Raw genomic sequence first — 27,833 nt, forward strand, 5'->3', positions numbered from 1 at the left:
CTTCAGCATCCTTGTTGGCATTAAATTTAGTTATAATGAGAACAAGGTGTCTGACCTAGTCTGGATTTAACTTAAATGAAGTCAGGATTGAAAAAAATAAAAAGCTCTGTCTCCTTCCTGTTAAGTTTTGAGTACAGCACAATTGAAAACACAGTTTATTATTCATACTGTGGTGCAGAGGGTTAGAATTTAGCCACATTTTCAATAGCTGAACTCAAGGTTTAAATAGCACTAGAACTTTTCTTGAGGCTTTCCAGGGTAATGCAATTACTGGGCAGACAAAGACACTTTAAATTAAAGAATATTTAATGTTGCCTTGTTGAGATGGAGAGTTAAGAAAATATTAATATTGCAATATTAATATTACAATCCTTTTGATGTATGTTGTAGATCAATGAAGTAAAAGAATTCATATAATTTTACTAGTGAAAAAGGCATGTATTTTCACAAATATGACTGGATTTTTTTGTTGTTTTCAGAATTCCTTATAACAGAAGAAAAATGTGATTTTAATACCTCACTATTGCAGCAGTAGCAATTCTTGAGGCACTGTTAATATGCTGTACTAAGGCTCTAGCTTAGATTTCAGCCCATTGTGTTTAATCTCTAAAGACAGGACTCTTTCTTCCAAAACTGTTTTTCTTTTTCAGAGTTGCTTCTGAGTGGAAATGGAGTATATCTGTTATACTACAACCATGCAAGAAATAAAAGCTTTATAGCTCAGGAGGGAAGGCTGGAAACTGGTAACAAGGCTGCTGAGGAGCTGTGCCTAACTTCATTCTGTCCCATGGAGTATTTAAATTTTATCAGTAGACTTCAAGCCGAAGTAAAACTTTACTCCTTTTAAAAAATACTAAGGATTCCTGGTTCAGTAGCAGTAATCTTGAAATGCTTAGTCTGTTGTTTCATTATTCTAGTGCACAAGAACACCACCATTTAAAAGTATGGTAAAGTGTTTGTGTAAAGATTAATAAGTGGCAAGCAAAATATCCCTTACACAGACTGCAGAAAAGCTTGGAGCAAAGGTCTGAATTCCTTAAAAGCAGTCCTTAAAACTTGTGAGCTTGGAGCATGTTGTCAGGGTGGTGGCATTGCTGCTGCGGAGAGCTCCTGTTAAACGCCATTTTCCACACCAGCTGAGTGTGTGCAGTACAGTTCCTCCTCTCTTTTGGCAGTGGGCCAGTTGTCCTCCTGGTTTTGATCAATTCACAATGTGAAGAGAAGGTTTAGAATCTGGAAGAGTTAGTTTACTAACTCTTGTGTTCCTCAGCAATAAAGCATCCAAAGGTGGAGTGAAATAACTGGGTTATCGTGGTCAGGGTGCCACAAGGGCCAGGGGCTCCTTGAGGGCCATGGGGGCTCCCTGTGGGGTCTGTCAGGGCAGGTCCTGGCAGCCAGGCCCTGTCCCACTGCCCCATCCAGGAGCAGGGCAGCCAGGGCCACTGGGGCAGCCCCAGCCCTGGGTATTGGGCACCTCCCTGGGGACAGGCTGAGGTTGGGCCAGGCCATGGACCTGTGGGTGGGCCCAGCTTGATGGGCCTCATGGCTGGGTAGGGCAGGGCTGTGGCGAGCTGGAGACTGGCCCTGCTGCAGTGTTGCTTGGGCAGGGGGTGATGGCCCTGTGGGAGCTGAAATGGGGCTGTGGGCAGGGTTGGGGGAGCCCTAGGCAGTGGGCAGGGACAGGCAGGGCTGCAGTGCCCCAGGGCTATGTGCTGGTGTCGGTGTGGTATGATAATCTTTTCACAAAATAAATTGTTTTCATTGTATTTTCCTGTATCTTTGACCCTAAGCTAGAAGCTTGTAATGAAACCTTGTATGTTTAGAGACTTGTCTTATACCCACATCTGTGTTTTTCTTGCCTTATGATGTGTTTCTTTCAAGGCCTGTTCCCTGCCATTTTGAACCTGGCTAGTAATGCTCACATCTCCACCAATGCCACCTGCGGGGAGGAGGGACCAGAGATGTTCTGCAAACTGGTGGAGCATGTCCCAGGACGGCCCCTGCGCAATGCCCAGTGCCGTGTCTGCGACCACCACAGTGCTAATCCCAAAGGCATGTTTCATGTGGTTTTTTTGTTTGTTTGTTTCATGGGTTTGCGTCATTCTTTTTGACCCTCCCCTGTGAATACAGGGTGTATTGGGGTCAAATACTTTTTACTTTTAGTTTCTCGACTACATAAGCGAAACTATCTTTAAGCAAAGGGCTGACAAAGTGTGAGCACCTTAAATCACCATTAAGCACCACAAAGTCCAATGACAGCCTTTTTGACTGGGGGCAGATTTCAGCTTTTACTTCTTTATGACAGGAAGAAATTGTGCTCAGTGTGAAATAAATGTGCTGGGTCAGAGAAAATGCAATGCAATATCTTTTCAAGAGATGTTTAATTTTTTGCTTTCAAACAGAGCAGCACCCAATTTCCAGTGCAATTGATGGTACCAATAACTGGTGGCAAAGTCCCAGCATTCAGAATGGAAGGCAATACCACTGGGTCACCATCACCTTGGATTTAAGGCAGGTGGGTAACATTTAGGTGAGTCATTTTTTGTATGTAGGATATACGCCAATGCAACTGATTTTAGTTCTTCTGTGTTTAGATGGTAGGATATTTAGCAGTTAACCATTTAGTAGTGCATAGTTAAACATGGATAGTTAAAGCTAATATGAACTGATTTTAAACAGATGTGTTTTTCAATTATTTTTCTAGAGCATCTTGGAGACTTCATTTCTATCAGACTGGAGTGGAAGTGACTGTGTTTGTAAGCATATAGGTCACAGGTTGTTGTAATTCATGGCACAGAAACAAATGTATATGTGTGGATGAGAGTGTTTACACAGGCAGTCCTTCTGTCTTGGTAACCTTCCTCTGCCTGACCCTGCTGTCTTTTCCCCAGCAGTCCTTTGATATTGTTTTCTTCCACCTTTGGTTTCATGCATGTTACTTGAAGTCTGGGTTATCAAAGACTTATTTTCAAGCAGCAAACAGTGTTTTCAGGGTATTGTCAACAGTGCAGATTTTATATGTGAGGATGCATCTGTTTCTTTTTATTAACTATAGCTATCAGCCCGTCACCTGATCATTGTACAGTTTCTTAGTAAAAGAGTAAATGATTTGGAGTAGGACATGGTAGAAACATTTGACATTTACTGTAAGAAAACAGAGCACAATATACTTCCAAATATGATCTCTTTTGATCCATAGGTATTGTAATTCTGATACTGAGTTTCAGAGGAGGAGAGAAAGGTAAGTGACTGGAGGGTTACTGTATTCACATCAATTATCTCACAGTAGATCTCAAGTTAAACTCTTCTGTTTAAATTTCTCAGTATTTTTGCATACTTACATTAAATATGTAAACCTGTTAATGCAACATAATGGTCAGATTGAAGTGTAAAATGTCAGAAAGTTCACTTGCAGGATCTCCAGAACCCTGGAAAAACAGACTTTCCTCAGTTGAGGGATATCCTTCAGGACTAGAAAGCAAAACATGCATAAAATTGGGCAAAGTTAGTGTTGCTGAAAGAAACGTTGATTTGCCACTTTCCGTGCTTATCTTCTGACTGATTCTGATCACCATCTTGTTGGAAGGAGCACTGGGAAGAAATGTTCTGTATTATATCTTGTATGAACTTTTGCTGTTAGCTGTTCTGAAGAGTTAGGGATTGTATCTCTAAAACAGTGATTTCTGACCCTGGGGAGGCTGGAACTGTCTGGGCAGAAGTTGGTTCCTCTGTTTTGGCACTTTACAGCAAAGCTTGGAGGGATTCATCATTCTTAGACAGGAGCCTGCTGAACTGTACAGAGCATTTGCTAATTTATTCATTTGTCTGTTAGACATGGAAGACTCAGAAATCTCCTACCCTGCTCCAAAAAAAGACAAAATCATTTCTGAAGAAAATGTATTTTTCTTGGCTTTTTCTTGTTGTTTTGCTTTGAACAGATCTATGCGTTGGCCTGTTTAATTGTTTGAAAATCATAGCTCAACAATCCATTACTAATATGGGGATACTTCCAAACTCTGGAAGAAGCTTTGTTGCTAACTAAGAAATGCATACTTGAGGTGTACAGTTGGTAACAAGCTTTTGCAAGATCTCTAGACCCTGCTTGAAAGTTATTTTAAAGATTAAAACAGAAGCTTTAACTTCGGTATTTTAAAATGAAGCATAGGTTAAACAAGTGCCTAGTTTGCTCTTTAATTAGAAAGCAGAACTGTTAGGAAAATAATCACAGGGTATCTTTTGTCAGTGACAGAAGGTTTGGATAGGACTTTCTTGTTGTTTGAAGAGTTGACTTTGTGTTTGGTTTGTAAATGGACAAACAGGAAAGAAAAATGGAGGAGAGAATGCTGTAGTTTCTATCATCCTAGAACACTTTCACTTTGGAAACAGACCAGTTGAGTTGCACTCTAAATCTTTTATTCTCCAGCCTTAGTGCTGTTGATGCTTCACCAAATACGTATCTTTCCTCTCCTGACCCACGCTCAGTTTCACTAATTTGATTTGAAAAGTTTCCCCCAAGGGGCCTTTCTTCTGTGTTTTCCTTAGAGTTTGAGAGAGAGAAGGCATCTAGGGCTATGCAAACTGAATGTAAATTACTGCTCTGTGAGAAAGGATTTGGTTAATAGAGATTGCTTGAAGTCAATGACTTATTAGAGCTGACTTGGTGCGCTTACTTTAAGCAAGTCAGCAGAAGTAAAGAAAACACAAAAGAAAACCATATGAAGGACCTTAGTGATTTTAGTAACTGTTTACTTCATAAGTTTCCTTGAGAATGGGTTAAAATACTCTTCTAGGACCTTTAAAAGTATTCCTGAAAGTCAATATTTGTAACTATATGTGTTGCAGTATATCTTTAGCATTGGTACTTTTTTTCTACATTTCAAGCTTTGTGCATTAAATCTGTCAAGTAGTGTATTAAAGTATGTCCTTAAACTTTTCTTGCCAGAATATGGAATATATTCACACCCTTTTGTGATGTGAAAAATAACCACCTGGTCATTACTATGTTTTTTGAGTAATTACCAGAAGTTCTAGCAGTAAGAGGAATGGGTTGTTTCTTGGGATTGTTAGCAATGTACAGTTTACAGATACAATCCAGCAGTCAGGTTGGCGAGTGCTGGGACATAGCCTTGGTTGGCAAATATGGGGAAGATTCCTTTAGCTGATGAAAATTGCCTCTACTCCAATTTACCCTAGGTGAATTTCTGGCTGCAGTCTTTGTCCTGTGTCCTGTATTTGGCTGTATTAATTTCTTGGCTCAAAGGTAAAGGGAGCAGAAGATATTCTTTCAGCTAATATTCTACCTTGCACTTAGATTTACTTAGTCTAAAGACAGCTGGACCAAAGAGCAGTTTGATGGAATCTCATTAAGAAAAGAGGGCAGGCTAGTAAAATTAGTATTGAAATTGCTGGTTTGATCTTTCTCCTTTGCGGAGTCTGTGCTATTTTTAACTAATGCTAAGCATTTTGTAAGGGTAACCAGTGGGTACATCACGTTTTGGTTTTTTTTTTTTTTAGCTCACACGGATCATAACAACTAGGTACATGTATTCTGGTGTGCCTTTCAGCCTTTCTGGGACCCAGATGTATGATAGTCTTCCACCCCTGCCCCTAAATGTATGGCAAAGATTCAGAACTGGGGAAAGAGTAGTTTAGCAATGAGATGTAGTATTGATGTACAAGATACCAAGATTTGATTTATGACCTTGTACTTCCTACACTGGCAATTCTACAGAAACAAAATGTGCAGCAGCAGTTTTAGATAAAACCAACATTTTTGCCTGAGTTTGACTCCTCTGGACAGCTACTTTGTGAAATTATAATGAATTAAAATAAATGCTGACTATTATAAATGTCAGCAGTGTGCTCAGGCCAGCTGTAAAATATTTCTCTGTCACACCATTAAATGAAGAATACTTTTCTCAGTTTTATTACTATGCTTCAATGTGTCAGGCTTTTAAAGGTATTTGAGGGTACTTTGTACTAGGTATAGCAGAAAGGCACGAGTTTGTATATCACAAAGTTCTTGAATTGTAAAGCAAGACCAGTTGTTCTTTGAAGACCCATAGCATCAAGTTGAGAAAACATCTCCACCTCTGATTAAGTTGTAGCTCATGAATATTTCTTGAGTACTGGATTAGCACTCAGAGGCTGATGTAAGAGTAATTTGTAATTTCTGCTATTAGAAAGTAACAAAGAATGTAAATATTATAATATGATTTGTACAGAGCTTTTATTTTGAAATCGTTTGGCAAGAAGAGATTTCTGTGGGGACAAATCCTTTGCTGATATAAAACGATGTTATTCTGTTGATTTCACTGGACCAATGCTAATTTATTGTATGTGGCAAGCTTCCTTAACAGCCTTTTGTAGCTTTTTAAAAGTGATGATGCAAGATTCAGGGTGCTCATCTGTACATTCTTGCAATACACTTCTTGAGTAAAATGAATTTTTCTTCTATTCCACAACAATGGTTGCACATAATGAATCAAAATCTTAAAGAAAAGATAATTCAGGAGACTAGAAATTCTACTGGATTTAGTTTATTTTGCACTTCTAACAACACAGACTCCTCAAAGCAAAATGTCAGGAGAAATTGCTAGGCCTCACAGTCTCTAAGAGCCTGAAGCCATCTTTATTCCTTAAAAAGACATTTCTGTGAACAATACAGGCTGATACTCAGAATATCTGTTCATGTAGTCTTCTACTCTTTGAAAGTTTGCACAGATTAATTTTAGACTTTTTGGACAGTAAAACAAAATCTGAGAGGCTTTTCTGGTAACCAGGTTTATATGTGTTGACAGCATTGAACAGAGAATGGATTCTGCAGTTTCATTTAAAATGTGGAGTAATGTTAGTTGTAATAAACATTTTCACCACAGAACTTGTCATGCTATTTTGAAAAACATACTTAGCTGTTTTTTAGATTCCCCCTCTGCACTCATCCTGAGGGAAAGATATAGCTGAATTTATAAAACTAGGAGGAACCAGTCTACCAAGAGCCTTGCATTCCTCCAGGCTTGTTCATTTTGCAGTCTCCTGCTTATATGGTTTACATTATGCTAGTGTGATTTCAGTAAGGTATGCAATAGGACACTGAAAGTGATCCTGAGGTCCTAAAATCATATCTTTCTTTCAGGTATTTTCAAGGTCAGGTAGAGTTTGCATTTGAATTGGGGTGTAGATTTTGAAGTAGGAGTTGGTACCTCTATTCTTAATAGGTTAAACATTTCTGAAATTTAGGGGAAAAAAAATGTGTTGGGCCTCATCTTTCCCTTTAACTTTTCACTTTTGGAGCCTGGGGCTCAAATATTCATAAATATGAAAAGACAGAATCTTCCCTTATTGTTGTCTCCATTTGTGTAAATTGAAAAGTATAACTGGGAGTCTTTATCCAAAAAGACTACCAGGAAAACTGTCCTTGCCAGGGCATGTATCTGTGTGGGCTGTAGAGCACTGACTATGCCCTTGGAAATGGGGACTTTTGGCTAGCATCTGCTGCGTGGCCACTGCTGGCTGAGTTTATAGTCTTGAGCAAAAAAAAAAAATACAAATTTTCCTGATGAATGGGGAGAAGGGTTCATTTTTATAAATCTGTTTCAGGAATAATGCACTTGGTGTTGCTGGATCTGCATTCAGGGAAAGAAGGTTGTTAGGCTAAATAAAGCAGAAGGGACTTGTTATGTTGGTATTGCTGCTACAAAGATGTTCTTCAGTACAAGTTTATTTGGCTGGTCTTTACAATCGGGATTAAAATGCCTGTAAAATGACACTTTTAATCTATGTCTGCTTGGGAATTGCTAACTTGCTTTAGCTTGCCCTTTTTACCCTTGTAGCTCAATATGGAAATGAGTTCTGGGAAAGCTATACAGTCAAATTAAAGTGTACAAATCATTAGCTCTTGCCACACAGCTCAAGTTTATCACATGGCTGGTTGGGGGACACTGAATGGATGTGGAAAGTGGTAAGAAACTGCCTTCGGTGATGTTCAAACCTGAAGAACTTACAAAAGTAAAAAATCTGTAAAGAAGTGTTCTAAGGATGTTGGAAAATCAGCTTGCGTTACATGGAGTTCCTGGTTCAGACCCATTTTGGGTTGCAGAGACTGTGGGATATGAGGTATGCGAAACCCCTACCTGCTGATATTCCTTAAAACATCTTCATCTGCAAATGCTGGGAACACCTTCATCCCTTCCTCCAGCCTGATTCCCTTGCTTGGGAACATAATTCTTGAGAATGTAACTCCTACTGATAGCTTGTCTTGTGGCTTCTTAACTGCAGGTGCATTTATACAAAATCCTTTCATTTCTATATTTAACCTATATTATTTCAGGGACTGACAAATTTTCCTGGTGTTGCTGATATTCATTATCGTGTGAATTTATCTATGAAGTATTTTTGGGTACCTACGGGCTATATGTGTAAATGGAAGAGAGTTGAGAGGATCCAGGGGAAAAGGCAATGGTTTTTTACACTGTGCATACTTAAATGTTTACAGAACCGTTCACTGATTTTTTTGAATGCCACTTTTGGGTTCATAGTGTCAAGTATCTTCATTGCAGCTGTTGGTGAACTGTAGGCATGCAGGAAAAATCAATCCCTAGATGTCTTGAGTACCAAACTTGGCTGCTGTTTTTCTGGAAAAACGTTGACTTGAAAAGATTTAATTTATTGAATTGTGCATTGGATATGTGCACAGTTGCTGTGAAAATTTTCTTTTCTTTAACTGGCTTTTCCCTTCACTCCTCCCTCACCAAGAAACTTAATATTTAAGATAAATTTAACTTGCATACTCTTGTGAATATCTTTTATTTCTGCAGCAGTGGCTGCAGTTAGTTTGTGATGAAGGATAGCTCATTGTTATTAGTTGGAACCGGATTTAAAACTAGCTACATCAGCTGCAGACTATAATGGTTCTTAAAGAATCTTAGTGTAATCAAAAGTAGATCATTTGTTGTTCAGCCAACTGTGTAATAAGTGGGGAAGTAGTTTAGTTGATGGCAGCAAGCAGAGAGGAAAAATAAATAAAAGGCATAAGAGTTTTTAAGGAAAATTTTCTACCATGGCATTGCAAATAAAATTAGGGTTCCAGTCTTGCATCTTCTATGCATTTGAGAGAGATGATTGACTTCAAAGGAACTTGGAGGTGCGTAGCAGTTCCTAAGGTCAGTCAATAAAGCTTCTCTAGTTGTAATAGTTTTCTGCAGTTCTCTTCTGTGGTGGAAAAAATACCCATACAAATGACTCTTGTCACATACAAGTGTCTTCAGGTTAGGGGTACCAAAAAGATGATACCCCAGATTCTGCTTGTGCATAACCCAGCATGAAACAGGTATATAACTCAACTACTGCTAACTGAATCAATGAAATCCAGGCTGTATGGAGGGAATACAGTTGCTTGACTTGGAGTCTGCCCAAATTCTGTTCTTTTCCCTTTAAAAGCATGTATTTTAGCATATTTTTTTTTTTCAGTTGGAGCTTGTTGGCATGATGTAAATTTTATTTAAAAGGGGCTTTTCTCTTCATGGAAGCTAGATTTATAATTCTTGGTATTCACTTAACTTTGATCAAATCTTAAGGTTGTGCTGAACAACAGAGGATTCACAGACCCCAGAGAAATTTTGTTTCTAAGACGGTAAGCCTGTGACTAAACAGTGAGATGGCTTCTCTTTTTGTTTACTTCTGCTTGCTGAAATTCCTATAAGTCAGTAGGCAGAATACTCAGTTTGTATAAATTTTCATATTTATTGAAACAACTGGAAATATTCTGTTTCTATGTGCTTAATGTTTCAAAGGATAAAACTGGCGTGCCTGAAAAGAAAATCAGACCAAGTGAATATCATGGTTTTATGTTATGTCTGATTTTAGTCAAAACTGAGATTGTTTGACTTTAAGGTATTAAATTCAGTAAGTCATTTGAAGATAAGTATCACCAATTTTTTTTCCTTCTCATGTCTGCAAGATCTCCTAAGCAAAGCTCTGCTCACTTGAATGTTTTGTTTCAAAAGTAGTTTCCTGAATTGCACATGCAATGCCGTTACTATTTATCTCTGTGTTTATTTCCCCATTTGACAAAATAAAAATCTGCTTTTGTGGCAAGTGCTATTCTTGCTCTGGCTTTAATCTGTATTGCAAAAAAACCACCCCCCAAAAAATTAAATATAAAATATCTGAAAGAACTGATTGTGACCTAAGTGGAGCTCAACACAGTATTAATACCGCACATTCAGACTGGAGTTATGATGATTATACCAGCTGACCAGGCAGTCTGCTCAAGTAAGAATACATACCTCTGAGATGGCTTAATAATATGGCATTTTTCTTTCATATGAATGTGGCTTGATACTATAGTGCATGTAAAACATTAAACTGCTGTATAGAAGTCTTATCAATTTGCAAAGACAGCCTTTTTAAGTGAAGTGATGTAATGGGTATTAGGTAAGGAAGAAGATAGTAGCTTTGCAGTAAGTGCACTTCAGTGTTAGCATCTAATGCTGTAGTTGGGGGCCAGTGCAGGTTATCTAGCTGCCATGACAAGGTCATTTAAAAGGTGATATAAACTTAGTTACTGCCCTGCCTAGTCAGAGAAGTGCTGTACAGTGCTGTTGTGTGGATGGGGATTTCACTTCTGACCCAGGATTGTTAAAAATAGTTGATACCTGCATAGTTTAGAGAGTACACATCTTAATAAGGTTATCATGCTTATATTTGTCACATTCATCTTATTTGTCTCTGTGTGTTTTCAGCAGTGTCTGTAAACAGTCTTCTGCTTAAATAAGTTTAACACAGAATGAAAATGGAATGCAGAGATTTTTAATATAGGGTATAAAAAGCTTATCAGAAATGCTATTACTGAGAGGATTAAACTCCCAGCTAAAATGTGAAACAAAGAGTTGTTTGGGCTGCACCTGTTTTGAAAAAAAACCAGCCCACTTCTTTGAAACCCTCAGTGGTTCAGAAAAGCTAAATAGCACATTTCCCATGGAAAGAATGTTATACCCGAGTAATCCTGAAATGTACAGTTTAGATAGAGATTTCAGCTATTACATTAACACAGAATGATGCACTGAATATATTTAGTCTTTTTTTAGTCACATAAGCAAATGTTTTGTTGTAATTTTGAGAGTTTTGACAGAAAAATGATACATATATCTTAGTAAAAGATTAGACTGGCCTTTTGTCAAAAGTTTGTGCAAAAATTGTATCCAGAGTCACTGTACCAAATTTTATCCCCTCCCCAGGCAAACCATATACTGCTTTTAAAATTTGAATTGCCCAATTGGCTTCTAGTGGTCTTCTACAGCATAATGAAGTGTTAAAATTTTCTTCTTGCATTTTTTAGGTCTTTCAAGTTGCATATGTCATCATCAAAGCTGCTAATGCTCCACGACCTGGAAACTGGATTTTGGAACGCTCCATAGATGGCACAGAGTTCAGACCATGGCAGTACTATGCAATTAGTGATACCGAATGTTTAACTCGTTATAATATTACGCCAAGAATTGGGCCGCCAACTTACAAGAGAGATGATGAAGTGATCTGCACCTCCTATTATTCTAGACTAGTTCCCCTGGAACATGGAGAGGTATGTTTGGTTTTGCACTTGCGGTTTGTGACTAAGAATATGGACCGATAGCAATTTGAAAACATTTGGATTACAGTTAGAGTTGGTCTTGCTCAGCACTACCAGATGATCTGTTATTCTTCTTTAGTGATACTATCTTTACATCATGTACCAGTATAGCAAACTTTTAAATTTTGGGATGAAACATGTCTTTGGCTCCATGTATTCCTATTACTAAACTCTTTGTTCTCTCTCTCACCACATAATTCGCTGGTAGCTATTAGCTGTGAATTATTAGTTGCTTTATCCTGAAAGACTGTAAAGAGTCTCTGTGTTTGGCCAGGTTTTTCATTTAATAAAGAAAACCCCTGTGTTAGGAACACCTGGTTGTGTGAGATAAAGCTGCAAACACTGTTGAAGTGCTCAGCACAGCTGGAACTCCTAAACAAGCCTTGGCATTGTTTCAGGGATGTAGCATAATTAAAAGAGCTATGAGTTGTACAGACTCACTGTTGATTGTTCTTTCTTTTAACAAACTCTATTCATGGTACTTGTGTAATTTATTACATAGAGGCAGCCACATAATGAAATGATACATTAAAACCAGCGGTTATTCTATTGTGAATGCTATAATGTAAGAGCATGATAATAAATGCAGCATTATTCCATGGAGAATGCTAGTAACTCTTAGCTTAATAGAAGCCAATATGTTTTTATTTCTTGGTTAAAAAAAGACTGAAATGTATGCAGCTAAAGGCTGAAGTGTGTCAAACTTTCACATAAACTTAAAACTATGTTTCAGCAAGAAAAAAACCAATGAAATTCAGTAACATCAAGTCCCGTTCACTTTAATCAAATGTTTATTGCAGTGATGTAAGCATATGCCCCACAGATCAGATGGAACAGACAAAGAAAATTAACATGTCTCTCCACACTATTAACCAGAAGACCCTTAGGTTGACTCTGTACAAACAGTGCCCCTTGTGATGTATGTCTGATATCTGATGGGCCATACTACTCCAAACTCAGGAATGCCAGAAATTCAGTTTAGTGACATTTTTTTTCTCATTTATTTTTCCTGATGTACATGGAATTAATTGGGTGACACTATCCAGAACATTGCTTTTTTTCTGAGTGTAGTAACATAAAACCATAAAAAATGACGGAATTAAATTGCTGTGTACTACATGGAATTACAGAATCATTTAGGTTGGAAAAGACCTTTAAGATCATTGAGTCCAACTGTAAACCTAACACTGCCACATCCACCACTAAACCATGTCCCTAAGCACCACATCTACGTGGTTTTTTTAATACCTCCAGGGATGGTGACTCCACCACTTCCCTGGGTAGCCTGTTCCAATGCTTGACAACCCTTTTGGTGAAGAATTTTTTCCTAATATCCAATCTAAACCTTCCCCAGCTGCAACTTGAGGCCATTTCTTCTTGTCCTATCTCCAGCCACCTGGCAGAAGAGACCAGCACCCACCTCACTACAAACCCCCTCCAGGTAGTTGTAGAGAGCAATAAGGTCTCCCCTCAGCCTCCTTTTCTCCAGACTAAACAACCCCAGTCCCCTCAGCTGCTTCTCATAAGACTTGTGCTCCAGGCCCCTCACCAGCTTTGTTGCCCTTCTCTGGACATGCTCCAGCTCCTCAATGTCTTTCCTGTAGTGGGGGCCCAAAACTGAACACAGTACTTGAGGTGCGGCCTCACCAGTGCTGAGTACAGGGGGACAACCACCTCCCTGCTCCTGCTGGCCACACTGTTTCTGATACAGGCTAGGATGCGATTGGCCTTCTTGGCCACCTGGGCACACTGCTGGCTCATATTCAGCTGGCTGTCAACCAGCACCCCCAGGTCTTTCTCTGCCAGGCAGCTTTCCAGCCACTCTTCCCCAAGCCTGTAGCGCTGCATGGGGTTGTTGTGACTGAAGTGCAGGACCCAGCACTTGGCCTTGTTGAACCTCATACAATTGGCCTCAGCCCATCGATCCAGCCTTTCCAGATCCCTCTGTAGACCCTTCCTACCCTCAAGCAGATCAACACTCCCGCATAAAAGCTGTCATTAGCAAAAGACAGGCTGCTCCTTCATAACTGGAATGGCAGACAGACAGGAATATTCCTTGCACAGAATATTTCACGGCCTGTACTAGTGAATCTTGGCACCCTTTTGAAAATACTTGTATTTAGTGCTTTGTAATTGGTTCTGGCCAACATATTGAACTTAAGTATGGGGCTATAGGAAGTCCTGGAGACCAGCTGATCTCTACAAGCACCTGCCTTGTATCCAGTGTTTATTAGCATCCCAAAGTTCTGCAGTCAGCTTGTAGTGCCCTGGTGTGAAAGAACTGGTAAGGTAAAAAGACCACGTGTCTAAATGAGGATGTCACTTAATAATAACATTTTTTGCCCAATCACACATTTTGCCAGTTTGGCTGCTAGATTTTTCACAAGTTTGAAGAGGTATAGCTGCTCTACTGTAAGCTGTGTTTTTTACCTGTTATGCGCTGTTTGAAGATTTGCTTCCAGAAATTTACGTAATGAAGTCAGGGCTCACGATGAATTCCAAGGCTGAAACTACAGTTGTTTGGAAATGGTCTTGAATTATGGAGGACAAGCAAGCCAAAAATATATAATACATATGGCTTACATACACTGATAAATTTGTAAGCAATACATTGGCCAAATATAGCAGTGTATATGGAGAATCATTCTTTGATTTTTTTTTTTAATTTTTTTTTAATCTTTGAAATAACACAGTTACTGTCTAGGAAACCCCTAGCTCTACTACAGAATTAATTTTTTAAAAAATAATAATAATAAAAAAATCTTTAATATTTAGAAATATTTTCAGAGGAACAATTTGACAGTACTGGACAAAGTTGAAACTATAAATTCAAGAGTAGTATATGAGACAAAATCACTCTTCATAAATGAGGATATGTCATACACGCTAAAATGTAGCTGACAAGCCGAAAGCATGACCTCTTATTTGTTGTGGATACCAGGTGAACTGTTTAACACTTGCTTGTGGCCTGCAGGCTCTCGTTTTTCAGTTTCTTCCATAAAACAGAGCAGGAACTGCATGGTCATATAAGACTAAATCCTTGCATGTTCCTAAATTGCTTTGGAAAGAAGGAAGAGGCTGTTGCCAGAGTAAGTCGTGCAGCTCGTTACCAAAAGCCATCTCAGCGGGGCCAACTGGGATTGTGTGAGAAAGATGGAGGCCAGATAGGTTGGTTTGTGGTGGCAGCCCCTTGCTTTCAATTGTCATCTGTTGTGGCTTCCCACTGCGCTCTCATATCACTGAGTACTCCTGCTGATTGTGCAGCCCTGTCCCAGCAAGGTATAGGATTAATGACCCCATACTGAGCATGTGCACCATATTATGTTTTGCAATAAGATATTTACAAATTGTGGAGGAGAAATCTGTAAGGACAAAACTTCTTATGGTCAGAGTTACATGTTCCATGGGAACTAAGGACTAGCTTGGGGTACTGTTTTTCTCTTTATGCTATCTCCACAAAAGTCCAGGAGACTTGAGACTATGATGATCTGAGAGTGCTGGTTTCAGAACTGCATGAGTCAGGAAGCAGGAACTCTACCTGCAGGTAGAGGATGGGGAAGAAAAAAGAAATCCAGGTAGTTTAGTATTGCACCATCCTGAGTTGTTGGAAAACAAGCCTAAGTTCTATGTTTTTAATTCTCACACTAAGATGTTTGTTGTTACAAATGAATCACAGTTATGTTTATGATTAAGCCAGTCCCTCTTTCTAGATTCACACATCACTGATCAACGGTAGGCCTAGTGCTGATGATCCTTCACAAAAGCTTTTGGAATTTACTTCTGCACGATACATTCGCCTACGACTGCAGCGTATTAGAACTCTTAATGCTGACCTTATGACTCTCAGCCATAATGATCCTAAAGAACTAGACCCCATTGTTACCAGAAGGGTAAGCTGATTATTCATAAACGGTATTCAGTATGACTTGATGGGAGAGCCTTTTCTGATCTATTTGAGGAGGAGGCAGTACTTGATCCTTGCTATTCACAGAGTTGTTTTGATAGGTTGTTAAATAATTCTTGCCTTCCTTTTAACATTATTAACAACAATATCTTCTCAAACAACTTCAAAAAAACGTTTCTTACAGATTGTTTTTATTTGTTTGTTTTTTTTTTTTAATTTGTTTGTGTAAATGATTTATGCTAGGAACAGTGTTTATAACGCTTTATCATCAAAATAAAAAATATGGTTTGGCTGATAGAAATGTCACCTGAGGCTGCTCTTGATGCAACCACAGTACTTTTCCTGGTGTATCAAGGATTTCAGGACTGAGTGCTCTTGTTCATAATTATTTGGAAACCTTGCCATTGTGAATTTTGTTATCTGATGAGAGTTTTTTCATTTTTTAAAGCTGTTGTAATCAATTGAATTAATAATAGCTCATGAACTAATAATAATGTAAAACACTTGGATAGAATTCTGAGAGTATTAACTGATCTTTACACATTTGATATTGAAACGGGGGGAACTGCGGCACCAAGCACTTAGGCTGACTTCAGGCTCTCACAGAAATTCAGTATTGGAGCCCCTAATAACAGTATCTACCATGGCTACTGTTCTGCAGTATTTCTGCTCTGTATTTTGTCATTTTGAGCCTCTTCTTAATTTACCTGAGACCCATACTTTAGGACATCAGTGGCTTCATTTTTCTATGAAGGTAGGCTTTCCGATGAGGACAGAAAAATATGAAAAGTGTTTCCTCTTCCCCTTCCTTTGTAGCTCTTTGCCTTGAAGAACATCCACAGGCAACTCCTCCTTGCACAGCAACAGGACTCTTGCAATTTGTGGCTTCTCTGATACAGGCAATCCTTGTGCATTGACACTGCTTCTATGAGGTCTGGCTAGATAGCTGGGTACAGAAGGGAGAAAGGAACTTGGATTTGGTCAGGGTTTGGTGGGTACTTTCAAGGCAGCCCAACTCTTACCTCGGTCATAGAGGTAAGCTGCAGCATTTTTAAAGCGTAAAATCTGGATGTTCTGCTTGTTCTGTCTGCCCCATATGGGAATTACTAGCATGGAGACTGCAAGCGCAGAATATTGGACAGCTGTTCCAGCTGTGGCTTGCTGGCCATAGGGAAATGGTTAATACACAGCCTGAGCAAGTGAGATGTTTCTGTGGAGCAGGCTGATGGACCTTTAGGTCTGTTGATAGTATTGTAATATCAAGAAATACACCCCAAAAAGAAAGGCTTGATAGAGAAGCATACAAACATACAGCTGGGAAACAAGGGTGTTGAGGACAAGCATTCCCATTGCTTTTGTAACACACAGAGTTCTGCAATCCAGGGCTTAGTACTACCCCACCTAGCACTACTTAGTGCAGTTTTGCATGGGAAGCTACACATCTTCATCTTCACAAGATGTGGGTTTTATTGGGCAGGGTTCCCAAATCCTGATGTCTCACCTTTTGTCTCACTGTGCAACCAGCTACAACCAAGGTAATCAGTTCCAGCCTTCTGGATTGTGTTTTTATTGTTTTTGAAGACTTTACATCCAGTTGTTGATACCAATTGTGTTTAGTTTCTTGTACATAGTGTTGTAAAATGACCAATGCAGAACTTTTCTAAGTGTTCAACAGCACCTTTCTGTATCTATTTATTAATTCGTTTCTGTCTGTAGCATTTGATTAGCATTGGTTTCTAGTTCAACTTCAGGCTGCACATAGCTGCTATAAGCCATACACTATGAGTTTTAAGAAAACAAGACAAAGGAAATGAAGCAGGGAATGCAGTGAGAAATACAGCTCTGCTTTTGTCCTCCTACTTTTCTCGGTCTGGACCTCCTTCTCTGTAGTTAAGGACTTACTGTTCATTATAAGTCCCTGAGTGTTGTCTAACTCAAGCCCATAACATTAAAAAAATACTAAAATACTAAACATAATAAAAAATTTTAAAACATAAAAAATTAAGTATGAAATCAAAGAGGCTAGTTTGCTCCAGCTCCAAGATCCTTCAAAGAAATAACAGTCCAGAAGTCAGCATGTCTGACCACCCAGGGCCACCTCCTCTTCCTGAACCAGATGGCTGTAGAGTTGTTAGGTCTGAGAGTCTTGAACTCTTCCCTTAGAAGTATCCTCAAAAAGTGTTTCTTTTTCATTTCCCTGTAGCAAATACTTCCCAGGATACAAACAGACCAACTGTGTTGATACTGCAGCTGTAACTGAACCCAGATGGTCATTTCCTGCCTCTTCCTTGCCTTGAAAATTAAATCCTTTCCTTATGTATGTTGCTTTTGCTCACCACCTGGCAGTATTAATGGATTTTACTCTGCTGTATCACCAATTTTTAAGCTAAGAATTTGGATAGAATAATGTACTGCCTACATACTAGTAGCAAAGAGCTGGTCTGGAAGCGAGTGCACAAACTGGTTTTAAGGGACGACAGAGTTCCTGTTTTAAGAAAACATACTCTTACTCCCCAGACTAAAACTAAAATAGAGCAATTTGTTAAGTTTCATGGTTTCTTATAGAATGAAAAAAGGATTTTTTTTTTTTTTACAAATAAATTTTGGCTGAGGTCACATTTTGTGGTCTTTCCTGAAGCTGAGGAATTGTGCATACTTATTTAAAGTTAAAAGTCAGTTATTGTTTTGTACTAGTGAGGAAAAATTTGCAAAACAACAACAAAAAAATCACAAAATAGAAGGTTTCCCCAAGTGGCAAAAATTCAAAGCTGCTTTTATTTTCAAGTATTTCTTTTATTTTTCAAGTCATAGAATAGTTGAATGCTGGTATTTTATTTTCCAGAGTAGAAGGGAGGATGTAAATACATGTAAATGTCTTATTCATCCCTTTTCCAACTTTGTGTTTTGTAGTACTACTACTCAATAAAGGATATCTCTGTTGGTGGCATGTGTATTTGTTATGGCCATGCTCGCAGCTGCCCTCTGGATGAAATCACAAAGGTATTCTTTAATCTCATTAATTTATTTTCACAAAACAACTTTTCTGATTTAAAAAAAAAAGAGTTTGCCTAAGGAGAATGAGAGAGAGGAGGCTGAAAGAGATCTTACAATATGGTGCACGCAAATTATTTTCTATAATTTTCTTCCTTGTCTGTGCAAACATATCTGGGTCTCTGGTAACATAACTTTCTTGAAGTAAACTCTTTTTCTTTGGCATTAAATTTAAACAATTCAAGGGGCACAACAAGAAATAGTCTCTCTTGCAACACAGAAGATTTGTCCCTCCTGTTCTAGAAAGGCTATTCCCTGATAGTTGATATAGCATGGTTGAGCAGTCTAATGCTAATTGTGGGGTATTTTTGGGTCTTGACATTTTTTGGAGTAAGTCTGATATTAGGTAGACTTTTGGCAACATTGATTAAATTATCCATTAAAAATATTTTTAAAAAGTGAATTTTTTTTATTCTTAGAAATTGCAGTGCCAGTGTGAACACAACACATGTGGAGAGAGCTGTAACAAGTGCTGTCCGGGTTACCACCAGAAACCGTGGAGACCAGGAACCATTTCTGCTGGGAACAAATGTGAGAGTAAGTGTGCACAGAGGTTTAGATAGTTTCATAAAGGCTTATTATTTTCTTGTTTGAGGTTGCTTTTCATACATATCTATACTAATTCCCAAGAAAAATCCACAAACTTAACTGTCTTCATGGGATTGTTTAAAGGTAGAGGACCTACTTCTAATCATAACTGTTAAGATCGTTTTAAATATTCTATCCAATATGACTTCTTGGCTAGTGGATTTGTCACGTAGTGAAGCTTTCAGAATCTCTTTTTCAAAGAGACTTGGGAATTTATTATACTCCTGTAAAAACTAGCAGATTTGCATCAATCATTTTGTTAGCTACTTGAAATGTAAATTTCCTACGTTGATCATAAATTTTGTCAGATAAACAACTTTGTTCTGATAACAAATGTTTTGAGAGAAACTCCTTATTGGCCAATTACATTTCAGATTGTCTGGTAGACTGACTTAAGCTGTGCCAGTATGGCTGGATCTGTTGTTAGGGCGAGTTAGTGCATTTTCCTCTCTTCACAGAGCTAATGCATAGCACAAGCTGCAGACAATTAAAAACCTATTAGATAAAATCTACAGTTGCAAATGGAAAAGTAGTCTTTTTAGTTGAAGTCTTTACACAAGTCTTAATGTCACTCTTTGGAAAGTAGATGTTTATGGCTGTTTGGACTGTTTGGTATCCTCTAACCTAAATCAAATTTATACTTGTGTACTGGCATTGCTGACTTCACAGGCTTTTGTCTATAATATAAATAAGAGAAGAATTAGGCTGATTTTCTTCTGTAATGCAGAGCACAGAAAATGAAAGAACAGTTATAGCTAATAGCATACATCAGTATCAACATCAGTCCTAACAGGATTGTTTTAGTGGGATCTACAGAATACTGTTAAAACCAGTGCTATTAAAGTGGTGACAGTGGTTTTGAAATGTGCTTACTTGCTAAGAAATATAGTTTATCAAGACTGCTGAAGCATATAGCGTGGTTAAAGGGAAAAAAGCACACTTTTGAGATGAATTGATATGCTATTCTACTTACATTTTCCACTTTGAAAAATGTCAGTGTTATAGGAACTGTTATACAATGTAAATAAAAAAATTGATTTCTTTTCCATTCCTTCTCAGAGTGCAACTGTCATAACAAAGCAGAAGATTGTTATTACAATCAGAGTATTGCAGATCAGAAAAGGAGCATGGATATTCATGGCCAGTACATAGGAGGTGGCGTGTGTTTAAACTGTAGTCAACATACTACTGGGATCAACTGTGAAATGTGTGCTGATGGATATTTTAGACCACACAAAGTAAGATTTGGAAAATAATATTCTAATATTTTGGTGAATTACAGCATGATACAATGATGTGTATTTCAGCTGATTGTAATTAATATATATATTTTTATCAGTTGCACAATAGCTAAGAACTATAGAGGTGGGGTTTTTTTGTGTAGATGACATACCACCAAAACTTTCAGAGAAAAACAAAATGCTTGTCCAGCTGTGTGGGAGGGCGGGTCAAGCTGTTGGAGAAGAAAAGAATAAGTGAAGATGAAACTTGAAGCCCTAGTGTGGGAATGTAGATGTTCTGATAGGAAACCCATTTCTCCTGTGGTTAAAGCTCTAAAAAGTGCCAGTATTGAAGTTTCAACATCTTCAGAAGTGCCAAAATTGTGTACTGTCGTATATCAGCCCATTTCAACCAGTGTTAAAAAGGACCATTACATGGTTCTAGGATCAGATTCTTTGTCTCATGAGATGTTGCAACAAATATTCCTCTTCTTGACATGATTATTGTAGAACATGCACTCTCTAAGCCTGTGTAATTTCCAGTTTATTGACAAGCGTCACTCTTTGGAAAAATGACCTAAACTCCACAAAAGACACTTGTTAAGATGTGACTAACAAAGTTATATGAACTTCCTGTAATGTTAGAGGTCTCTGTACGAGACATACTGAATGAAATTTCTGCTCCACAAGGTCTTGCTTTGGCAGGTTAGTGCATATTTTGGAAAACCTATGCTTTAGAAATCCAGTGTAAATTGTTGCAGAGAGGAAGGGTGAGTCTGTAGGAGTATGGCTAGACAGCAGGTACAGCTCTTCCAAAGAAGTAAGCCGGAGTTGGAGATTGTCTGATTCAATTGCTGTAAGAAGCATTGAAGAAAAGTCTTCAATCAGCTCATAGCCAATAAATGTGTATCTAGAGGTCATTACTGATTTGCTTTACAACTGAGGCACCTCAAAGGAAAGTTGTCCCTGAAAGAAAATAAAATCCTTGCCATATGAATTGCATTGCCTTATATTTCAAAGATGTATAGATCATGAAGTCAGAACGAATCTTCATGAATAGATAATCTGTCCTCCCATTGAACACAGAGCCAAGGATTTATTTAATTTCCTTCCTCTTTGAACCAGAGTCTTTGCAAAAAGCATCCATTCTTGTCTTAAACATTTCCATAATCTTTGGCAAACCATCACAGTGGTTAATTGCTGTTACATTAAAAATAAAGTCTATTTATGCTGAATGTGTCAGGCTTCAGCTTCCAGCCATTAGCAGTTACTATACCTTTGTCTGTGCTATTGAAGACCAAATTTTGTTCCTATGTTGAAGTTTTTTCTAGGCTGCAATCCCCTTATCTTCTGTTTGCTAAAATTAAACTAGTCCCTTGATGTATTGCTCCACATCAGCTTTTCCAGTCTTCATTTGTATTAGTTCTGGTGATCCCAGACAAGTAACTTTTCCCAGTTAATAATTTGAGAATTTGACAGAGAATGTTTGTTTTGTAGGTTTCTCCCTATGATGATCACCCCTGCTATCCCTGTGGCTGTGACCCGTTCGGCTCTCTGAGTTCCGACTGTGTTAAAGATGAGCACCATTCTGACTCACAGCTTGGTAAGGGAGCGGGAAGCGCCTTTTCTCTAAACTTCAAATCTGGCTATATTTCTGGATATTGAAGTTTGAGGGAACACTATCTACTTGTGAATGACTGCCAGTTAGGTGACACTTCAAAACAATGGTAAATATTTAGGAAGGAGAGGTGAGGCATAACATAGTCTTAAGATTTTAAGGTATGTCAGGTCCCTGAATGTGTTCTTGTGTGGGGATGGTGGGCTCTGACTATGTAAACAATGTGAAAGATTGAGATCTAATGCTGTTGTTTATGAACGCGGTGACAGCTGTCTCAAAATCCATTTTGCTGCAATTTCTGTGCCTCTGGTACTCTAAACATGAAAAATAGATGGTGATACTGACATTATGCCAGGTATCTCTGTGGAATATAACATGGAATGTAATAAAGAAGGAATGCCAAAGTACTTGCACCCTCTGAGACATCTTGAATCCAGGCTACTGCCTGCTCTTATTTTTTTTTCTCTATTTTTGCTTTTCAAGGGACTTGGCCAGGTCAATGTCAATGCAGAGAAGGTTACACAGGAAAAAAATGTGATCGTTGTGCATTTGGGTATAGGGGCTATCCAAACTGCCTGCATTGTAACTGTAGCCTGATTGGTAGCATTAATGAAGATCCATGCACAGAACCTTGTCTTTGCAAAGTAAGTATTAAACTATCATTTTGCTTAAAATCGAATCTGTGGATTGATTTGTAAACTCCTTTTTAATAAGGGAAATTACTTCATTAACTGGAGAGATCACTTCTTTTATAGGAAGTAACCTGGTGTAACTGTACACCTGACAACCTAAAACTTAAAATTACTAACTATTCTCTGTACGGAAATATATGATAACTTATGTTGAATAGTTCTGTATGTTACTGATACACCATTTTCTAAAATAGTGGGCCAGACTGATTTTAAAATCAAATAATAACTGCTCGTGTGAGTGTTAGGGAGAATCACAGGGAGAATGACAGTATGCTTAACTGGGTTTGGTTTCAGGGATGAGCTGATATTTCTCTTCAAAGTCACTGATTTCTTGTTATAAACACATCCTTTCTTTACCTCTGCTTTGTGTGAAGAAACAGCATGCATTTGGAAAGAACTATTGGAAAAATTACATTAGATCTATCTATGAATTATGATTTAATTATTTGATTGCAAAATATAAACCATAAAAATGTTAATAAAGAGAGAAGTTTTGCAGCCTTCTTTTATTTTTTGGTAAATATCCAAATGCCTTGAAATATCTTGCAGCTGTAGATTCTGCTGAACTTTAAAACAAAGCTGTGTGTTCAATATTTAAAGAAGTTACACTTAATTTTCTGAACCAAATGTTAGCTAGTAGTTTATGTATTTGTTGCCAAGTATGACAGTGAACAGGAGCCAAAAAAAAGTGGTTTGTTTGACAATTTTTCTGAAACTTCTTAGTCCTTTTGCATAATTTATCTGATCCAAAATATCAAACATACAAATAACTGAAGTCTGGGAGAAAGAAATAGCTCCAATGGACAATTTAAATATGAAAAAGGAGATACAACTGTTTCGCCTGCTTTTGAGCTAGAGTAACACTATATCAGCCAATGCAGCTAACTGGTGAAAATTTTGGTATAAACTGGGTGAGAAACTGTCCCCTTTCAGTGCTGTTTTAGGCATGAGCGTGGCATACAGAATTTTGGGGTTAGATCACTGAGAGTGTCACCGGTCAGCAGCCCACCTATAGAGGTGGAAGGAAGGAAGAAGAGAAGTTGTGTGCTCCAAATATCAAAGGAAGGAGACAGGATTTCTAAGCCTATGCAGTCTCTGTGAACACAGTAGTGCAAACTATTCCTTTTTATACTCTGAATTTCATAATATTTGATCTTAGTGAAACACAACTCTTGAGGTCTAGTCATTGGGTAAGATTTTTATTTTTCAATAAGAAATAAGTAATAATAAATAATAAAAATGTCTAATAATGTTACAGAGATAAAGTGAAATGTGTGATCCAAGTGCACCCTGAAGACTGAGAAATAAAAAAGCTGAAAAGAGCATACAAATACTATTTCTCTAAAAATCCAAGATTTTAAAATCTCATTATCTGAGGAGGCCCTTTGCCCAAGTTTGGATATTAACAAGTAGAAAGCAGTCATCCTCAGCTTTTGAATCAGAGCTGGGGACCATAAAATTTTCATATGGTTTGCAAAAACAGTTTGTACTTTGCTTACAAAAGCACATAACCTAGCTGTTTAGAGAGGCCTTATGTAAGCTTGACATGCCAAACACTGGTCCGGAAGAAGAGTCAGTTGGTAGTGTTGCCACCAAAGGTCTCAGATTTCTCTCTGGTAGCTTGAAACTTGCTCTGTGGGACCAAATCTGATGTAAGTCTGGAATCTGGAGTGATTCTTCTGGCTGAAGTGAAGTTACTCTGGTAACTGCTTCTGAAAGCAGAATTTGGTCCACAGGCTTTGCATTTCAAATTGCAATGCAGAGCTCATATAGGCCTCCTCAAAATAGTGACAGGTATGCTTCGCTGTATGCCCTGGAGTCCTGGTGTCCTAACCATAAGTATTAGGGAACTTTGCAGGGTGCTTCATAAAGTTCTCTTTGCCTTTGTAATGGAGTTTTCCCATAGTGGAAACCAAAGGTTGAAATGGTGGAGTGTTGTGTGTCTGGGTCTTGTCCTGATGTGAAGCTAGGACACAATCAGAATCTTGTTCCTGGCAGTGGTAAATGTTCTGTATCCTACTGTGTAGAAATACTCATGGAGATCTACTATTTACACAGCTTCGTGGGTATTTACCAAATATTTTCTCTACTGGTTTGCTTGTCAGCAGCAATTGTCTAAACTTTCTGAATAAATAACAACATATTGTTTGTTGAACATATTGTTGTCGAAGAAAAAAATTTGGTGCACTGTTTTGGATTCCCCCGCCCCTCAAATTCTACATTGAAAGAGGTATGTAGCAGTATGCTCTGAACTACCCAATTTGCATGGTAAGGAGGCAGCAGGCCAGTGAAAGGAGCTAAAGGAGGGGAGCACCTCTTCTTTTGGACTAGGAGTTTCTGGACCTTAGCCCAGAGCATATTAGAATCATAGAATCATTTAGTTGGAAAAGACCTTTAAGATCATCAGGTCCAACCATCAACCATGCCCACTAAACCATGTCCCTAAGCACCACATCTACATGCCTTTTAAATACCTCCAGGGATGGTGACTCCACCACTTCCCTGGGTAGCCTGTTCCAATGCTTGACAACCCTTTTGGTGAAGAATTTTTTCCTAATATCCAATCTAAAACTTCCCCTGCTGCAACTTGAGGCCATTTCCTCTTGTCCTATCTCCAGCCACCTGGCAGAAGAGACCAGCACCCACCTCACTACAAACCCCCTCCAGGTAGTTGTAGAGAGCAATAAGGTCTCCCCTCAGCGTCCTTTTCTCCAGACCAAACAACCCCAGTCCCCTCAGCTGCTTCTCATAAGACTTGTGCTCTGGACTCTTCACCAGCTTTGTTGCCCTTCTCTGGACATGTTCCAGCACCTCAATGACTTTCTTGTAGTGAGGGGCCCAAAACTGAACACAGTACTTGAGGTGCGGCCTCACCAGTGCTGAGTACAGGGGAACAATCACTTCCCTGCTCCTGCAGGAGGAAGAGCTGCCAGCTAGCCTAAGTGTACGTGGTATTCCTCCAGGAAGAGGTGGAAGCAGTGGTAGAGATCACAGCGTAAGTATTAATAGATGGCTGAGGAACTGTTGTCTTGAAGCTGGGTGTGATAGCTCCAGGAGCCTGGCCTTAAAGGTGAGCTATGCTGTTTATTTATAGACCATGTGGATTCAGTAAACATTGGATCTTTTCTCCAGAGCAATCTACAAATTCAAGCTATGAGAGAAGTAGATTGGCAAGCTGGCAGAAGCTTTTCAAACCCTGCCCGTGTGCTGAAATTTCACTGCAATATAGCCCTTGCCAGGGCATGTTTAGCTTTTGATGGACTGGCAAATTCTGCCGAATTTTTCCAATCGCTTTTAGTTTTAAGCTTTGAGTCTTATTCAATAATCCTGCTGTGCCGAAATTTGTTTTCTTTTATAACCTTCTGAATGCTGTTTTGCCTAAATCCCATCTAATCCACTGTATTTGTTACCATAATAATGCTGATGTGAAATGTATTATATGCCGTTGACAGGAAAATGTAGAAGGTGAAAACTGTGACCTCTGTAAACCAGGATTCTACAATTTGCAAGAAAGAAATCCTCAGGGCTGCACAGAGTGTTTCTGCTTTGGGGTTTCTGATGTCTGTGACAGCCTAACATGGCCTATCAGTCAGGTATTTATACGTTATGTCCATGACCTAATATTCTTTCCTCAGGCAGCTGCAAAAGGTACTGTATTTCTTTGGCATGTGCCCAAGTTAACTCCAAATTCTGGCGTGTGTCTTCTTACAGAGGAATGGATTTTCAGTGTCATTCGGCAGCTCTGAGGTATTCAGAATATCATCCCAGTGCAGGCTTTGGCCCCACTGGCTTGCAGTAATACCAGAAGCATTGGGTAGTGGAGGCTGCAATAATGCTCTGGAAAAATGCATTATTTCTGACCTTGTGCTGTTAAAGTTTCTTTGCATATTGAAGATGTGAGCCCAAATCTGTTTCCTTGCTCTCATACCTAATGGGCAAGGCTAGAGTGACCTCTGGCAATATTGCCAATACTCTTTCTTGGAAAACAGTGTGATTATAAATACCACTGTCTTCTGAATAGACATTTTTTGAGTTAGGGGGCTTTGGGGACACTATTTTTCCACCAAATTCCTTCTGTATCTTTGCAGAGCTAGTCACACTTTAGTCCCCTGTTTTGTGCACCAATAAAAAGAAAGGAAAACACATCAAATTAACTGAAATTCTAAGATGCTTGCATAGAACTCTTTCAGTGAGGCAAAGTTCTCTAATCTATGTTCCCTCTTCTGGGATTCTGGATTTAACTTTCCTCCAGCTCAGTCCTATCTATAAATGGGGACGATAGACCTCAAAGCCCTTGAAGTTCTGTAATTCTATCTCAGTGAAGTACATAGGTATAATGATAATTTTATTGGGAGGGTGAAAATCACACTCGTATTTTTGTTCCTATCTAATAGAGAGGTGGAGACAATCCTAGTATGAAGTGGCATATTTGCATGTGTTGGATGTCAGACTGGGCTAATGAAAGTGTTACAGATCCATCAGTTCAAATTAATATCTAGGGAGGGGTTAAGTTTAGTCACTGCTTTCTCAGTGACACAAAGCCTGACTCCATTAACATTACTATTCTTTCTTACAGATATCAGACATGACTGGATGGCTTGTTACTGATCTCTATAATGCAAGGAGCGTGCAACCTCAGCGAAGCCAGTTTGATGGACCCCGTCAAATAAGTATTAACAACACTGAGGCTGTGAAAATACTGAAACATACATACTACTGGTCAGCACCTGAGATGTATCTAGGAAATAAAGTAAGTTCCCAGCTACAGTCAAAACTCCTTCATAGTTTCTCTATTCTAATCATAACCTATTGCTCTAAATATATAGTTTCTGTAATTAAAAATTACACGTAAACCCCAATATTACCAGTCTTCTCAATCTATCTTTGCTCTTGAAATCAGTGTGCCTGGCCAGACATTCCCAGTACCCTCTTCATGCTCTTTGAGCTCATTCATCTCCCCACTTCCTTCTTTGCCTATCCTTGACACAATATAATCTCTTTTTTTCTCTTGACTGTTACTAACTTACATGTTCACATTTCTCATACTCTTGGCTTCTATCCCAAAGCTTACACCCTTCACACCTTGTCCAATACAGTAGACAGGACCATTAAATTCCTCTTACCTGCCTCT

At 38.6% G+C, this 27,833-nt stretch overlaps 1 protein-coding gene across 2 annotated transcripts in view; it reads left to right on the forward strand.

The window, feature by feature from the left end:
* Positions 1-27,833, forward strand: part of LAMA1 (laminin subunit alpha 1) — a 110,892-nt gene that overhangs the window by 21,359 nt on the left and 61,700 nt on the right. For both annotated transcript variants that reach the window (XR_008235189.1, XM_052787090.1), the window contains exons 2-12: positions 1,882-2,052; positions 2,403-2,515; positions 11,339-11,581; positions 15,340-15,519; positions 18,444-18,533; positions 19,004-19,121; positions 20,232-20,410; positions 21,890-21,995; positions 22,494-22,654; positions 26,155-26,295; positions 27,279-27,452. Coding sequence is in view for 1 of the 2 variants with exons in the window: in XM_052787090.1 (XP_052643050.1) it covers positions 1,882-2,052; positions 2,403-2,515; positions 11,339-11,581; positions 15,340-15,519; positions 18,444-18,533; positions 19,004-19,121; positions 20,232-20,410; positions 21,890-21,995; positions 22,494-22,654; positions 26,155-26,295; positions 27,279-27,452 (1,676 nt within the window). In the remaining variant the exon portion in view is untranslated. The remainder of the gene's footprint in view (positions 1-1,881; positions 2,053-2,402; positions 2,516-11,338; positions 11,582-15,339; positions 15,520-18,443; positions 18,534-19,003; positions 19,122-20,231; positions 20,411-21,889; positions 21,996-22,493; positions 22,655-26,154; positions 26,296-27,278; positions 27,453-27,833) is intronic.

Source organism: Harpia harpyja, chromosome 5 (assembly GCF_026419915.1).
Source record: "Harpia harpyja isolate bHarHar1 chromosome 5, bHarHar1 primary haplotype, whole genome shotgun sequence".
NCBI classification, from domain to species: domain Eukaryota; kingdom Metazoa; phylum Chordata; class Aves; order Accipitriformes; family Accipitridae; genus Harpia; species Harpia harpyja.